General features: G+C 43.0%; 1 protein-coding gene across 1 annotated transcript in view; it reads left to right on the top strand.

Moving 5' to 3' along the window:
* Positions 1-13,861, top strand: part of CPA2 (carboxypeptidase A2) — a 22,667-nt gene extending 8,806 nt beyond the window's left edge. Inside the window, 7 exon segments of the mRNA XM_006158823.2 lie at positions 1,735-1,989; positions 3,300-3,356; positions 3,359-3,436; positions 4,540-4,630; positions 6,508-6,707; positions 8,881-8,965; positions 13,624-13,861. Coding sequence (XP_006158885.1) covers positions 1,735-1,989; positions 3,300-3,356; positions 3,359-3,436; positions 4,540-4,630; positions 6,508-6,707; positions 8,881-8,965; positions 13,624-13,811 — 954 coding nt within the window. The 3' untranslated portion in view covers positions 13,812-13,861.
* Positions 13,862-17,093: the final 3,232 nt, after the last annotated feature.

Here is a 17,093-nt window from a genome sequence, read left to right on the forward strand (position 1 = left end):
CGTCGAGTATTGCCGGAGCCGCATTAAAAAAAAAAAAAGTTCCCGCAGTGTGCAGAAGGATGACTGGCAGCTAAACCGCAAAGACAAGTGCTGGAACGAAAGCCTTGCTGTTTTTTAGGTGATAGCCGGTAAAAGAGGTTAGGGTGTTACTGCAACTTGTAACCTTTAACATTCTTCGGACTAAGCATTTCAAGCTTTTACACTTTGCCCTGAAAACCAGTGAAAATTATTTCCCCAGATTTCCTAGAAAGAGTTTGTTAAGGGTAAAAAAAGAAAAGAAAAGAAAAGAAAAGTGATGTCACAACTCCGGGCTAAGTTTGGAAACGTTCTGACTGGGAGCCAACTGACTAACTGGGACAGATGGATTTCTCCAGAGCGTTTTCCCCAAAGCAGGACTGAGAGAGGTGGTTTGTCTACTTTTGGACACTGGGACATTTGCTAATGTTGTTATTCTCCTGTCTTTGAATTTTCTCTACCCTATTTCTCCTACAATGGGGTCAGGAAACCTCCGATTCTGGATTGGATTTTCCTGGCCTTCCCTTTTCCAGAATGGTTCAGTTGTTGAGGATATTATGAGGTTTTTTTTTTTTTTTTTTTTTTTTTTTTTTTTGTTCTTTGGGAGAAAAAGGCACAAAACACTTTCAACCAAAATGCTCAAAATGTAATTTTTAGCAAGGATTTCCATTTCTCATTTACCTTATCTGTCATATTTGGAATGCCGCACGGAGATAGAAGTTGATGGTGCAAAAATAATCTTTTCTTCCCCATTTACAGATCCAGTTGGCAAAGCCACTGTTCCAAATAAAACTAAGCCACTTAGATGATCAAATTTAAACTCTGGAAAACACCTCTGAGCCTGCCATCTTGTTTTTAGGAAAGACTCAAAAAATTATCACAATCTTTTTTTTTTTTTATAACAAAAATAACACAATCATTGCATAAATTTTGCTACTAAAGAAACCAGAAAAAAAACCTCTCATAATTTAAGAACTATGGGAGAACAGCTATTAACATGCTGTATATACATGCTGTGTATTTTTCTGCTTATATATCTTTTTCTCTCTTCCCTTTCCTCTCTTTTTTCTCATATGTATGTGTGTATTTTATTTTTAAAAAATAAAACACTACCCTTTGATTTTTCCCCCCAATTTACAACATATAAGCATATTTCCATGTCATGACATTATCTGCAATAATTTTTACAAACATTAAAGAAAAAAAAAGTCTATGCATCTCTTGTTAGCCTTTTATTTTTTTGGAGAAGTTTTTGCTATAGGGTGCATGCGCTGGTCAGAAAGACAGAGAGAGAGACAGAGAGATAGAAAGCAAGAAATTGCCCCCCAGAGGAATGGCCATGCCGCAATCCCTTCTCCTCCATTCTCCTCTCGGGATCTTGGGAACACACGCACACGCGCCTGGCGTGAGTTTAAGCCACCGGGTCTGACACTCGAACCACGGTCGGCTACATGGGAGTTCAGTGACATAGCCATTATGCCAACTACTAGTCCCTTGTTAGCTTGTATTTAAGCTTATTTTAAAAGAAGGAAATAAAAGAAAATACACCTTAAATGAGAAGAGTTAATTGACAGTGTTACTATGTGCATCTCTCCCTTTCTCAATCACACTAAGAACAAAGGGGGACAGAGAAGGATGCAGGGGTGGGCTAGGAGGGGCCCACAGCGTGGAGTCATTCACATTGTGAGTCATTCACATTGCTGTACTTGTTTCGGGCAGTTCAGCACTGGAGGAGACAAGCCGGCCATCTGGCTAGACGCCGGGATCCATGCTCGAGAGTGGGTTACGCAAGCTACTGCACTGTGGACAGCAGGGGCCCACGCTGTGGGCCATTCACATGTGAGTCATTCACATTGCTGTACTTGTTTCGGGCAGTTCAGCACTGGAGGAGACAAGCCGGCCATCTGGCTAGACGCCGGGATCCATGCTCGAGAGTGGGTTACGCAAGCTACTGCACTGTGGACAGCAAACAAGGTCGTTTTGCCTAAAATTCCTTGCCTATTTTTCCTTTCTGGAGTCAGGCCCACCTAAGCACATGACAGTCCCTGTGGTCCTGCAAGTGGCATTCTGAACCCAAGCCCTTTTCTTGGCACACAGACAGGAAATAAATCCATCCAGCCCTTTTTGCTATTGCCCCATCCAGCACTTCCGCAACTCCTTCTGGGCTGGTCACTCTGTGGTCAGTTGAAAGACAGAGGGGGCTTGGAAGATCTTGTGAAAGTAGTTGGGAGTCAAAGTTCAGCCTAAGAACAGACTAGAGAAAAATCACTTTGCTGTTTGAAACTCAGGTCTGAGCCAGGATGTGCTAGAAATCTATAAAATTGCAAGGTGGGACGGAAAAGATGAACAGGTGCCAGCGGAGCTTACTTTGACCTACAATTCCAAAGTGGATTAGCTAAGGGTGTTTGGGTTCTGAAAACTTCCCAAATCGGATTTTAAAGTCAGAGTGGAGCAATACCTCTTCCACACATGCTCGTTGGCACTGGAGTCAGGACATGGGGCTGGGTGTGACCCAGTCTGGTATTTCTTAAGTAATTCAAAAATGACATGCTATAAATCAGAATGTTAATTCATGAGCAAAGGAAATCAATCCCCATCAGATCATTCAGGCATGTGCAACCACGTGCATACCGACTGATACATTTTTCCCTTCAATTAAAATGCGGTTACCTTTAGGGTATTGTGAAATGGATATTTAACAGTTGAATAATAATGCCTTAGGATGGCTGAGCACAGGAAATGAATAAATTTTAATCCAGCAGAACCTTCAACTCCACTGCCATGGATTGCAAGTAAACATGTAATTCCTCAAATGGATTTTAACTGGTTCTCTGTATCTTTAGCAGAGTCGCCACATACTTAAGTTGGTTGTGAGTTTGGAAAGCTAACCCATGTGGGGATTAAGGACTACTATAAAAAAAGAAAAAAAAATTTTTTTTGGTTCAGAAATCTGCATGAGCCTTGTATACCATTGTCCATCACTGCAAAATGCCTTCCCAGAACTAATAAGAAGAATACTTGTGTTTTTGAGATAGAATGGTTATGTGGTAGCTGATTTTTGTATACTATGAGTAAAGTATTCTGACCAGACATGAAAGTATGGACATTGGTATGTTAAGTACATTAGCACTGCAGGAGACCGAACGACAATATCTAGAAGATTCTCATAGACCAACAGTGACCCCTCATTCACACTGGGAAAAAAATACATTTCCTTTCTATTCTGTGCCCTGTTCTCTGCCACGAGGGGAGTATGAAGTTGATATGTATGTGTCTCTGTTCAGATTGCCTCTGATTATGGAAAGGATCCATCCATCACCTCCCTTCTGGACACCATGGATATATTCCTGCTCGTGACACCATGGAGATATTCCTCCTGCCAGTCACAAACCCTGATGGATATGTGTTCTCGCAAACGAAAGTAAGCCTGGGCTTTTTCTCTTCCTTAACAAGGACCTAACGAGATGTGCAGGAACTTCAAAGGCAAAAATAATCTTTCTGTTCTTGATTTCCTCTACACGGAATCCTAATCTCTCAGTAGTGGCCCTGAAATGAGGCATAGAGAAGTGTTTATAATCGCTTCTCATTCCAGCACACGGTGTCTTTCCATGTGGCCGCGGCCAGAGCCCATTTCAGCTGGTAGGCTGGGCTATTAGAGCTCCGCGCTCACCTAGGAGATTTGTTCCAATTATCTCTGCATTTCCGTGGTAGGATTGATAGAAGAAAGGAGGTGGATGTTACCTGCTGACAATTAGATTGCAGTAGGATTTAGGTAGGCGGTACAATGCATCTAGTATTTCGCTTACAATCTGTAGGCGAAATCCTGTGTAATATCACGAAAAGGAGTTATGCAGTTTTTTTTTTTCCTTTAAAAATCTCATTACGCGACACCATTGTGGCAACCGTGACCCCATGTTTATTTGAGATGAATCAAGGCTTCAAGTGTATTTTTGGAGAGAGCTGACTATAGATGCGTTCTTCAAAGAAACTCATACTCACACTAATACTATTCATCCCATGAGATACCATATGATAAAGAGTCCCCCATTCAAGTCTAGGAAATACCACCCACTAGATCCCCTTCTTAGAGGTTCATAAAAAGCATTAAAGCAATAAAAATCTTTTTTTTTTGAGAGGTTTTAAAATCTTTTGAAGTTCTGAAATACATGTACTGATTTAGCTACATGTTTTCCCCAAAAATACTCTAGCACAGAACCCTTTCTGTCTCCCACTTTTTGTTGTTGTGGCAAGCATGGAACAGAACCGGAGTTCTGTGGGATATGGCTTGGCCGACGCTCATCTGAGGATGTGGTGGAATAGTCACTTCTCACCCCAGTGAGATGGCAGAGAAACACCAAGCAGAAGCCGGGAGGATGATCTGACACCTCTCAGGCCAGGAAAATGAGTGCAACTTCAAAGGGGCCTTCCTGGAGGGAGCAAGGGGAATGAACAGATTTCTAAAGGGACCTTTTTGTTATGACCATCTTCCTTTGTTCCATTTCTTTCTGGGTTGGATTTTTAAAGAATCGTATGTGGCGGAAGACCCGGTCCAAGGTATCTGGAAGCCTCTGTGTGGGTGTTGATCCTAACAGGAACTGGGACGCTGGTTTTGGAGGTGAGCATAGGTATTTGCCCCGAGGGATGGTCAAATCGTGTCAGCCAACCGGCTGGTTTGCGTGGCTCTGCAGTGCAGTGCGTCAGCCTGCTAAGCCTATTTAGGATTCAAGCCATTTAAAAACCTATTTGAAAAACACTTAACTAAATTCCCCTCCTAGGCGCCTGGTGCTGTCACAGAGCTCTGAGCAGCGTTTAATGTATTTCGTCTCACATCTTGGTTTTTCCACAAGCTGTGGCCTGTGCTGGCTTTGTGCTGCTGGAGCAAGACTTTGCACAATGGCGGGAGGCCTCGGGAAGCCCTGAACCAACCACTAGAGGGGGTTAGGATCTATTCAGAGGAGAAGCATTACATCATCTATAGATGGTTCGAGAAAGAAACCGAAAAAAGTACAAATAGGATTAATAAATGGATTTCAAAAGAGATTCACAGATCAATGTTAGTTTGTCTCTCTGGTCTGCTTGACTTGCAGCTTGTTTTATTTGGAGTTTAGTAGCAGGCTAGTTGGGAGGGCTCCTTTATGCTTCTAGGTACCAGTTAAAACCCTTATTCTATGATGTTTCACTAATCATAGAATTGAAATTCGCCTGGTTTTCCCTCACAAGGCTACAGTAACAGTGAGATTAAGAGCAGTGTCTTTCACTGTAGTATTCCTGACAGCTCGCGCACAGTGCTTGCAGCATAGAAGGCAATTACTAAATATTTGTCAAACAGACGAATTAATGAGAGCTAGGGAACCGAGACAAGACGCACTGGGGAACTGCGATAGGTTATGGAAGAGTAGCGACTTCATTCCTTGCTTTCACTTTTTTTTTCTCTTTAGTGCAGAGAAAAAGAATGAAAGCACCAGACCCCAACATATTGAATAATATGCAGCAATTCAGTGCCAAATTTCTTCCTGAAATAATAATAATGTGATTATTACTAAATTATTTAAAAGTGAAGTGCCAGAAGTGGTGTTTATACTTTTGTCTATATCACTTCGAGGGCAACCCCTACTCCTGCCCATGCCCTCAGAGGTTAGAGCGCCCTCAGTGTCCTGGCCAGGCCTATAGAGGACCCATTCCAGTGGTCTTGAGCAACTGTAGTTGCAGAGAGCATCAAGGGCAAAGGCGGCCTTGTTGTCAAATATAGCTGTGATTTCTCCACTACAGAAAGGGTGTCAGAGGTTCCTTGCATTTGTGGCTTTATGAGTTGGGAGTACAGATGCATATAATCTTCTGTGTTTGGACTTTAAGAATTGGAAGACATCCCAGAAAAGGAACTTGCTAAACTCCCACCCAAGGTGGGAATTTCATCTATAATATTAAATCTAGCTTTTCTTCCAACAACTCCCACAGAGAAAAAAATGTTCTAATTTGATAGCTCTTTCTACCATCTAGAGGAACCATATATATATATTTCTTCTAAATGTATTTTTGTTTTGTTGTTGTTTTGCTATACGATCCCAGAGAGAAACAGAGAGAGAGAGAGAGAGAGAGAGAGAGAAATGATCCTCCAGGATATGGCCATACTGCCATCCCTTCACCTCCATTCTCCTCTTGGGATTTTGTGTATGCAGGTACATGCACCCAGTGTCTCCTTAAGCCTCTGGGTTCAGGGCTCAAACTTCACAGTTGGCCATTGGCCACGTGGGATCCAGCCACCTTAACCTCTATGCCATCTGCTGGCCTGAAGGAACCATATTTGTTAGTAAAGAGATATGTCCAGACTCACTTCAGTTAGACTTCCAGACCATGCTCTTAGGAAGAGATTCAATCTAACGCAAATGACAACCTTGCCTTGACTTCCAAAGGAGGAACTTAGAGGTGCCCTTCTCCATACAGTGACTTCTTAATGCTCATGATCCTCACTGGGGTTCTTCTGCATCCCATCAGGACCCGGAGCCAGTAAGCAACCTTGCTCTGATTCATACCATGGACCCAGTGCCAACTCTGAAGTTGAAGTGAAATCCATTGTGGACTTCATCAAGAGTCATGGAAAAGTCAAAGCCTTCATTACCATCCACAGCTATTCCCAGCTGCTGATGTTCCCCTATGGGTACACGTGTAGCAAGCCAGATAACTTCGATGAGCTGGTGAGTCTGTGAAGCTTGATCTCAGCTCAACATCTATTGTGTGGACCAATAAGTTTCAGTTATAAAGATAGGCTCTGAGGCAGAGGTATGCTAGTGACAGATTACCAGGACGAATGAGCCATAAGTCCAGCCACTAAGAAGACTGTGATAGGCCAAAGGTTTGAAAGATTGGTCACGAATGTTCCTAAATTCAGTTTCCTTGGAAATAGAATTTATGAAATGATGGTTACCTTAATCCAGATGAGCAGGGGACTGATCTGACTGTAAATTCCAAGGATATGCTTTCCATTGTTTAGGGGGAAAAATAAGCCACTTGTATTTGGAGCCGAGGCCCTTGTTTCGAAGGTCTAACGCTCTGTGCTAAGCAGGGCTGCTTCCTAGCAACTCACCTGATACTTTCTGGGCCCTTTGGCTCTAAGAGCTGCTGTGAGGATGCGGGGATAGGGGCGGGGGGGATGTGACATTGGGGTTAAAAAGCTAATTTCTCTAACTTGATACTTTCTATCATTATTCCTGATTAAGTAAGCAAACTGGAGGCAGCCTTAGGCCAGATGGGCACAGCTTAGAGACTGTTCACAGCTGAGCAAGAGCTATCCCCAGCTGAAGAGAATGTGGAGTATTTCCAGTTGGCTTTTAGGCTTAGTTTTGAAAACACATACATTAGGGATATGCTCTGAATTGGGACCTTTTGGTCACTTTGTTTTCAAATAGATCGTTAGTGGCTCCAAGCATAAATGGATTAGATTATTTCAATTCATGTGGATCTTTCACCTTATCAGTTGGATTTTTGTCCTACAGGGCAGTTTTCAGGATTTTGATGGTGAATATTACCATTCAGAATCAAATCAGGGAATAGGAATGTCAGGGCTGGGAGGAACCTAAAGAGTACTTACTTCCAGTAGCTCAAATGATCCAAAACTCATGCTCAAATCTTGACCAGAGAGCCATCAGCCTATGATTGGAGAGCTTCCTGCCTCTAAGGGAGCCTATTCCATGTTGGGGCTGTTTTGATTATTAAGAGCTCTTCCTTATAGACAGCCAAACCCTTTTCCATATGACTTTCACCTACGAGCCCTGGTTCATCATCTTACTCTATTGAGCAAGTTTATCGTCCTTCAATACGGGAATTCACTTATCACTTGAAGACAGTAAACTGCTGCTCTAGATCTTTTCCTTATTCTTCCTAAATAACCCCCGTTCCTTCATTCGCTTGGGCTGAAGTTCCCTCACCGTTCTGGTGGCTGTTTCCTGAACATGCTTTGGTTCATTTGTGTTCTTCAAGCATAGTTTGCAGAAGTGAATGTAACGCTTGTGTTGGGGATTAACCAGCACGGAGCAGAGCGTGACCGTAGCTGCCCTCGTCCAGATCACGTACCTCTGCTAATGCAGTGGAGGGTCGCGTTCGTTTTTTGGCAGTAGCATCATGTCGCTGACTCACTTTGGGCTCATTGACAGCTGAAACCCCTAGGCTCTCTGAGGATTCTGCTGAGCCAGGCTTCCTGCATCTGGTAATTGTACGGTTGTTTTCCTGGACCCAAGTTCAAGACCTTACATTTATCCCTAGCAAGGACAGTAAAGCCTCAGTCAGTCAAACTTGGAACCCTCGGATAACGGAAAGGATTTTGCTGAGCTCTGCTTCTTGGAAAGAGAGATAGTCATTGGGAAATATATCAATGTTCTAGTTAAAAAAAAATTAACTTGCTGGGTACATCCTAGAGTCAGTACGCATTCTCTTTATCCCTCTTTATACCTACTGTTTCCATCCACTCTCCTGAATAAGGAGAGCTGGTGGCAAAATGAGCACTGGAGGTTCTACATGTTGTATTTTCTTTTTATTTATTTATTTAATTCCATTTGTTGTTATTATCATTTTTAAATTTTTGACCAGAGAGAGACAGAGAGAGAAAGGGAAAGTGAGAAAACAAGCCTCCAGGTCCGGGACTCAAACCATGGTGGGCCATGTGGGAATCCAGCGCTCTTAACCACCACACCACCTGCCGGCCCCTACATGTTGTATTTTCAAAGCTGATGGAAGTGAACTTGGTGCTTCCATCTCAAAAACATCAAAGAATATGGTTAACAAACCTTCTCATTGTACATTCTGCTATTAGGCATCCATTCTCCTAAGAGACAAGTATAATCTGACCATCTTTCTTTGGTTCTCTCATTCTAGAATGAAGTGGCCCAAAAGGCTGCCAAGTCGGTGGCAAGCCTGCATGGCACCCAGTACAAAGTGGGACCGATCTGCTCAGTCATCTGTAAGTATGTAATGTGCTGGAAGTTTTTATAAATGACCCACTAAGAAGACAGGCATCATCTAATGGACCATCTGTTTATTTCCTTTACTATCTTCTTCTTCTTCTTCTTATTATTATTATTTTGGAGAGGTTTTTGCCAGAGCTGGGGGTGCTCGCCAGAAAGACAGAGAGAGACAGAGAGACAGAAAGTGAGAAATCACCCTCTGGGGGGATGGCCACGCTGCAATCCTTTCCCCTCCATTCTCCTCTCAGGATCTCGGGCACACATGCATGTATGCACGATGTGAGTTTAAGCCACTGAATCTGGGACTCAAACCATGATTGACTACATGGGAGTCCAGTAACATAGCCATTACACCAACTGCTGGTCCCCTATTTTATTATTTTTTAAATTGCCAGAGTGTGTGTGCTTATCTGAGAGACAGGAAGAAAGTACCATCCCATGGGTGTGTTCACACCACAATCCCTTCTCCTCCATTTTTCCTGTTGGAATTTGGGGCATGCATGCACTTGTGCCTAGCAATTTATTTATTTATTGCCATAGGGTTCATGTGCTTGCTAGAGAGAGACAGAGAGAGGGAAAGCAAAAAATCACCCCCTAGGTAGGATGGCCATGCCACAATCCCTTCTCCTCCATTTTCCTCCTAGGATTCTAGGCATCCACTCACATGTGCCTAGTGTGATTTTCAAGCTGCTGGGTTTGGGACTTGAACTGTAGTTGACCATGTTGGAGTCCACTGCCTTAACTACCATGCCACCTGCTGGCCCTACCTAGTGTGTTTTTAAAGTCTCCAGGGCTGGGATTCAAAGCATCATCAGCCATGTGGGATCTGGATCTCTTCACTGCTAGGCTATGGGACTAGCCCTAGGCCAGAGCTTTTCAGTGCCTTCTTGTGAAAGGAATAGACCTTTATGCATGGAGCCCACCCTTACTCAATTTCCCTCAGTAAGTCTCCTTCGTAAAATACTTATTCTGTGATCTTAAGAACAAAGAACTTACTAAGTATTAGTTTTGTGTTTTCTCCTGTGCTTGTACAGATCCTTAGAGATTACTGTCATTATGAGGAATCTCTGCCTAAAAATGGGCCTTGATTGGGACCAGCAGATGGTGTAATGGTTATGTCGCTGGACTCCAACAACATAGTTGACTGTGGTTCCAGTCTTGGACCTAGTGGCTTAAAACTCACACTGGGTACATGGGGTGCATGCCCAACCTCTCGAGAGGAGAGTGGAGGAGAAGGGATGGGGTGTGGCCATTCCCCCTGGGGGGGTGTGTGTGATTTCTTGCTTTCTGTCTCTCTGTCTCTTTCTGTCTCTCCAGTAAACACTCCCTATAACAAAAACCTCATTTTTAAAAAAAAGGCCTTTATCAAGACCTGGTCCTACCTCATACTCTTTTCATGATCTCTTTCCTGGCTGAGAAGGGCTTATGCCCTGAGGAATCTCATGGACCCCGTGGAGACAGAATTGGTGTGACCCTGTATTACATGGATTACTTCAGTTGCCGCTATTTGTCCATGACAAGTATGAGGAGGCAAGAGGGAGGAGAAGGCAGGAGTGAGTCTGGGGAGCCTACTCTCAGACTTTCTGAGACCCTCTCCCCTAGCAGACTGCAGTTAAAGAAGAAACTACTGTTGTGGGAAACCCTAGTGCGACCTTGCACCGATTCCAAATCCCTCAGAGGCACAGTCCCTTATGGACTACTGGATTTTCCTGTCGAGTTTTCATCACTAGTGTATTGTTGACCTTAACCCCAGAGCAACTTAAGAAAAGTGGATGAGAGGAAAGGAGAGAGAGGAATGGAAGGGCTTTGAAAAATTTTTGTTTTTATTTTTGAGATAGAAGATATTTGTTGACTGTGGAGAAAGAACCCACAGAGAGGGAGAGGTACAAGGTACAGGAGAGAAGACATGCAATATGGTTCCAGAGTGAGGTCAGAAGGGGACAAGCAGAGGCAGGCAGAGGCTGTTCACTGGGTTTGAACAAGAGGAACTTATCTTCAATGTGCTGTCCACATGGATATAGGTCCAGCCCTAGGAGAGTGGTGGTGGGAGTCTGGAAATGCACACTAGCTAGCTGTGATGTTCTACTGGAAGCCTTGGAGTACATAAGAGTAATAATTTATTCACCATATCCAGAACACTTCATGGAAATGCAAAAACTATCTGATGATATTACAGATTGTGAAAATTAATTTTTTCCCAGATGATTGCCTAAATTTTTTTTTTGCAATTTATGATGCCTTTAAAACTTTTTATGGGAAAAAGAATACATATTCATCATGTTTTGTTATCATTTTCAATTTCATTAATAATCTTTGTCAAGAACACAAATACATTAATCTAATTGTGATCAATGTCTGTTGTATTTTGTGTTTAAAGTTATCATCATCTCCTGTGTATTCAGATATTTGTTATTCCATTATATGGATTGTTTAAACTTTTGCTAAGTATTGCTGCTTGAGACCTTGGTGATACCTTAAGACTGAGGACTGTGTGCCTTTGCTTGGCAGCCTTTGAGTGGTGGCTAGAATTCAGAATGGCATGTTATGCTCCTGAGACTCCTCTGTGGATCTTGACCATTTTATTGCAAGGAATCTAATTTTGGGGGGAGAGATTTTTGCTATAGGGCATGTGTGCTTGCTGGAGAGACAGAGACATAGAAAGTGAGAAATCACCCCCCAGGGGGGATGACCATGTTGCAGTCCCTTCTCCTCCATTCTCTTCTTGGGACCTTGGGCACACACACCTACACACACACATGTCTGGCATGAGTTTTAAGCTGCTAGGTCTGAGACTTGAACTGCAGTCGACTATATGGGAGTCCGGCAACGTAACCGTTCTGCTATCTGCTGGTCCCTGCTCTGCCACTTTGGAACCAAGTAACCTTGGACTGGTCATTCATCTTCCATTGGTTTCTTCATCTGTGAACTGTTACTGAGAGGCTCAAGAGTGGAAGGCTTAAGAATGCAATGAGAGTTTTCACTAACTATAAAGCTACGTAACTATATAAAGTTAGTTTCCTGATGAACTGTTCCCCAGATATCGCTGATCTTTAACTTCATTAATGATAGTTATAATTGATATTTATTGAGTGTCCATTCTACATACATTATTCTAGATACTTCATTTAAACTCCCTTAATCTGTTTCCTCATTTATAAAGTGAGGATAATACTAGTAACCTACCTTGTCACCAAGGAAGGGATTCAAGGAACCAATTTAACATAGTGCTTAACCCCTCGAAAATTGTAATCATAACTTTGGTATGATCTTGCTTAATTTTCACTGCCTTATGAAGTAAGTAATAGCATCCCTATTATTTGACAGAGAAAGCGTCTGGGACTTAGGTAAGTGATTTGCCTTAGGTCAACCAGCTAATGATTTGCAGGGTCAGGATTCAATCTGAGCTATTATTCCGTCTACTACTATGGACATCTTAGTGGGATGGGTTGTGTTGTGAAGCCACATCACAGCTATACATTGGTAATTTTGGCACCCAGGGAAGATTCGATTCAAATCAGCAATCATATAGTATGTGTTGTTTACCAGGCTACCATAGCTGCACTGGATGGAGCCAAGGCATAGTTACGGGAGTTCACAATATTAACTTGTTACATTAACCTCTACTCCTCTTCTTCCCTGGTATGACCTTCCTGGTCTTTCCAGCCCTGCTCTAAGGAACCAGGAGGCATCTTTCATGTCTGCCCCAGCCATGACCTCCACTTGACCTCTACTTGCCCTCTGTGGGAGTGGTCTCAGGGCCAGTCCATCGGTCAGCATTTCTGATTCATGACTGCCTTGAGTCTTCATAGTGCATGCCCTCTCCCTTGATCATGTGTCAGATCCCAGCCACACCTCTCTCAGGTGCACAGCACTGTATGGGCTAAACCTATTATGCACAGGTGCAGGGCAAGCTGTTTGCTACGGGGCAGAGCTGTGCCACCCTTGTACTAAAAGTCCCTAGAGGGCAGGGACCAAATCTTTGACTCTGTTTGTAATCCCTCTTCTCCCACTAGAGAAAACAATGTCTGTATCTTCTAAAGAAGGAAGCAGTGTGGGTGTGGCTTCCGTAAGGTGTAGAAGATGCTAATTAAGTCCAGGCAGGATTCCAAATGAGGCAGAGGTCATTCTATAATACAGAGGTAAAGCCTGGGGTTCCCAGGCACGCTAGAGGAAGGCTGAATATAGCGTCCATTTTAATAACACCTATGGTTTTGTTTTGTTTTTCTAGACTGTCTATGTGCTCTAGAGTGAGAGAGCCACCCCCACTCCCAGTGGGGCATGGTCATTCTGCAGTCCTTCCTCTATTTCTCCATCCTGTTAAGATTTTGGGCACACATGCACAAGCAACCTGCATGTTTTTCAAGAAGCCAAGGCCAGGATTCAAGCCATGGTAGACCATGTGAAATCTGGCTCACAATGCCCATAGCTTAACCACTGCACTATGAGGTTAGCCCTTGAATAACACCTTTTGCTTTTTAGATTATCCTTGTATTTTTTTCCTAAGTGTGATCCTTTGCTGAGTGATCCCTGCTCTCACAGTCCACACAGGGGACTTATCTTTGATAACAGTGAAACTTAATAGAGAAGTTATATTGCTGTGAGAGGCCAGTGGGAATGATAGTATAATAAGACTTTCTTCTCATTTGCCCTTCAGACCAAGCCAGTGGAGGAAGCATCGACTGGGCCTATGATTTTGGTATTAAATACTCATTTGCCTTTGAGCTAAGAGACACAGGTCGCTATGGCTTCCTCCTGCCGGCCAATCAGATCCTGCCCACAGCTGAGGAGACCTGGCTTGGCCTGAAGACAATCATGGAGCATGTGCGAGACCATCCCTACTAGGGTTCTGGGGATAAACGAACACCATTAAAAATCTCTTGATTGGAAGCAAAGTTGGGTTTGGATTATTTCTTTTTCTAATCCCAATCTGGGAACACGATTTCTTCCGTTTCTGCTCCCCTAAAACACAGTGAGGCACTGCACTGTTCACTTCATGTTTTTTTTTTTTTTTTAATTCATTCTGAGCAAAAAGCTCCCAACATCCTTTAAAAATTTTTTATTGTGATAAGCTCTACATTTATCACATATGTGTCCATATAAAAATATGTACATGTACATATATACATATAGTATATATACATTTACATATCAATATACACATCTATCACATAAATATACCAAATTCACCGTTATGATCATTTTAAGTGGACAGTTCAGTGGCATTAAGTACTTTCACAATGTCATACCACCCTCACCACCGTCTGGCTCCAGATTTTTTCTAACACGCCAGACTGAAACAGTGCACCCATTAAACAATAACTCCCCATCCTCCTCTTCTTCGGCCCCTAATGGTGCTATTCTAGTGTGGATGTCTATGAATTTGACTACTCTAAAGCCTCATGTAAATGGAATCATACTGAGAAAAGGTGGGACTGAGGTGAAAGACATTGCAATGCCTATAACAAAACCGGAGGCAACAGAAGGTCACTGAGAGACTGGATCTGAACCAATTGGAATCAAGATGGCACTTGGAATGACCTCTGCTAAGGCATTGCAGTACCTTAGCATGCTAAATGACATTCCTATCTGAGCTGTGACAGTTTATAGCAACTATGACAATGACTGGAACTACCTTAATAAGGTCAGAAAATGAAAGGAACAGTGGTCGGAGGAAAACCACTCCCCTTTCCCAGAAAAGTCATTAATAAATTGCCCCTTTCCTAGCATGGCATTAAGCCAAGCCATATTAGCCAGACACCCAGTGAAATTCAGGGCTGCCCTGCCTATGGGGTAGTCTTTGTGATTTTCCTTCTGGGTAATGGTGCTCCCCATCCTCTAGAGGCTTACATCCAGGGAAGCAGCGGGCAGCAGCACCTTGTCCTGTTTATTCTCCTGAGGAGGGAATAAGAGTATTCACCCATCTCCTCTCATGTGGCTGTTCCACCTGAGTATTCTGCTCCGTACACTTTCCTTAATAAATTTGCTGTCACTCTTTCTGGAAGGCTCACTCTTGAATTCTTACCTGCATGAAGCCAAAGACCCTCCCATCCCAGCTGAAGACCTCCATGAGTTGAGTCTCCCTGGTAACAATACAGTATTTGTCCTTTTGTGTCTGGCTTAATTTACTCAGCATAAGGTTTCCAAGGTCCATCCATGTTGCAGTATGTTTCAGTCCCTCTTCATAGTGCAGCATTTGAGAGCCAGCAATGAGCTCTGAGGTCATTTATTCAATAAATACTGATTTAGCAACTGCAATGTGCCAGGCATTGTGTTCAGTGTTAGATCCTCTGACTCCATTGTTGCTTTGGCATTTCCATTTCTTTCTTCTTTGTCTCCTCCTTCTTCTTTTAAAAAAATTTCCTGTGGACATGTGTACTTGCTGGAGAGAGGCGGGGAGAGACAGAGAGAGAGAGAGTTAGAAACCACCCTCTGTGGGGAGCGCTCACTGCAATCCCTTCTCTGTCTCCTCTTGGGGTTTTGGGCACAGCATGCACACAGTGCTCTATATATCTCCCAAGCCACTGTGTCCAGGACTTGAACCATGCAGCAAAGTGAGATCCAGCTACCCCGCCACTGGCTGGCCCTCCATTTTTCATTTCCCCTCCCTTCTTTGGTTTCTTTCTTTCTTTCTGTTGATTTATTTCATCCATAAGAGAGTGACAGAGAGATACCACACTGACAGGGTCTTGTTGCAGTCCACCCCAACTTTGGCCAGCCTGGATCATACCTGGTATACGTAGGGAGGTCTCCAGATGCAATCCTGGAATCTTCACATGTGGGTCTGCCTCACAGAGCATCGTTTTTTATTGCTGGGTCATGGCTCCGTCCCTTGCTTTTCCATTTTGTATATGTCACACTACAGAAACCTGTGGGGATCTAAACCAACAGCATTCCTCCTTCCTGTTTGCTCCTTCAATTCTAGGTCTCAACTTCCACACCATTTTTCTGTAGACATTCACTTTGTTAAGGATTTAGATTTTCCTCATGTTGATGATTTTCTCTGGCAGAAAATAGTGGGAAGTAATTTTCAGCTTGCCTAGAATTCTTTCACTTTAGTATCTTGTAGACTCATGTCTCCATGTCTCCTGTTACTAACTCCAAAGACGAGATCTATCTGGAAAAAGTGGAGCCCAGCCTTTGTAGGATGGTTATAAAAACTCAGTGTACGTGTTGAGAGGACAAAAGAGACTTGAGGGAGTAGGAAGACCTAAGACCAAGACCCTCTTCTAGACCATATTTTATTTAAAAAACAATTTTTAAAATAAAGTTTACTGATTTCTTTTTTTTCTGAGAGAGAGAGAAGAGAGGAAAAATGGACAGAGAGGCAGGCTCTGTCAACAGGGTCTTCATGCCACAGTCCACCCCCAGTCTCAGCTAGTCCTGATCAAAGGCATGTGCATGTGTACCTGGTGCGTTCAAGGAAGTACAAACCTAGGACTTTTCCCAATTAGTCCCGTTGTGTCATCACTGCCACTGCCTCACCCTGGACTGTGAACTTTAGACTCTTTACCTTCTTTTTGATGAGGCTGGTTCTTGGCCTTGTCTAAGCGGTCTCAGCAAATGTCTCCTAAGTCATCCCCTCACCTGTTTTCTGATCAAGTTCCTCCTTTCCCACTTTCTCTCTCTCTCTCTTTAAAATTTATTTATTCATTCGTTTATTTTTTAATTTGACAGAGAAAGACACAGAGAGAGAGAGAGAGAGAAGGAAAGTGAGAAAGCAAGCCATCAGGTCTGGGACTCAAATCGTGGTTGACCATGTGGGAGTGTCCAGCACCTTAACCACCACACCACCTGCTGGTCTCCCACATTTGACGTATAAATCCTTGGCCTGTTTTTAGCAAGAATCCCCTTAACCTCGATATCTCCACTTAGTAATTTTCCATCCCTCTGACTTTTACTCTGCTGTCTGATATATTTGGAATTGAGCACAATTTCTCTCTCCTCCTGTAATAATCATAACCTCCTTTTGCAATAATCCTGAACGAAGCCTTCCTTACCATTTTAGCAAGTGTCAGGATAATTTTCTTTTACTTTTTCTTTTTTTTTTTTTTTTTTTGAGAGGTTTTTTACTATAGGGCGCGTGCGCTCGCCAGACAGAGAGAGACAGAGAGATAGAAAGCGAGA

Source organism: Tupaia chinensis, unplaced genomic scaffold, assembly GCF_000334495.1.
Source record: "Tupaia chinensis unplaced genomic scaffold, TupChi_1.0 Scaffold000610_1, whole genome shotgun sequence".
In the NCBI taxonomy this organism is placed as follows: Eukaryota; Metazoa; Chordata; class Mammalia; order Scandentia; family Tupaiidae; genus Tupaia; species Tupaia belangeri.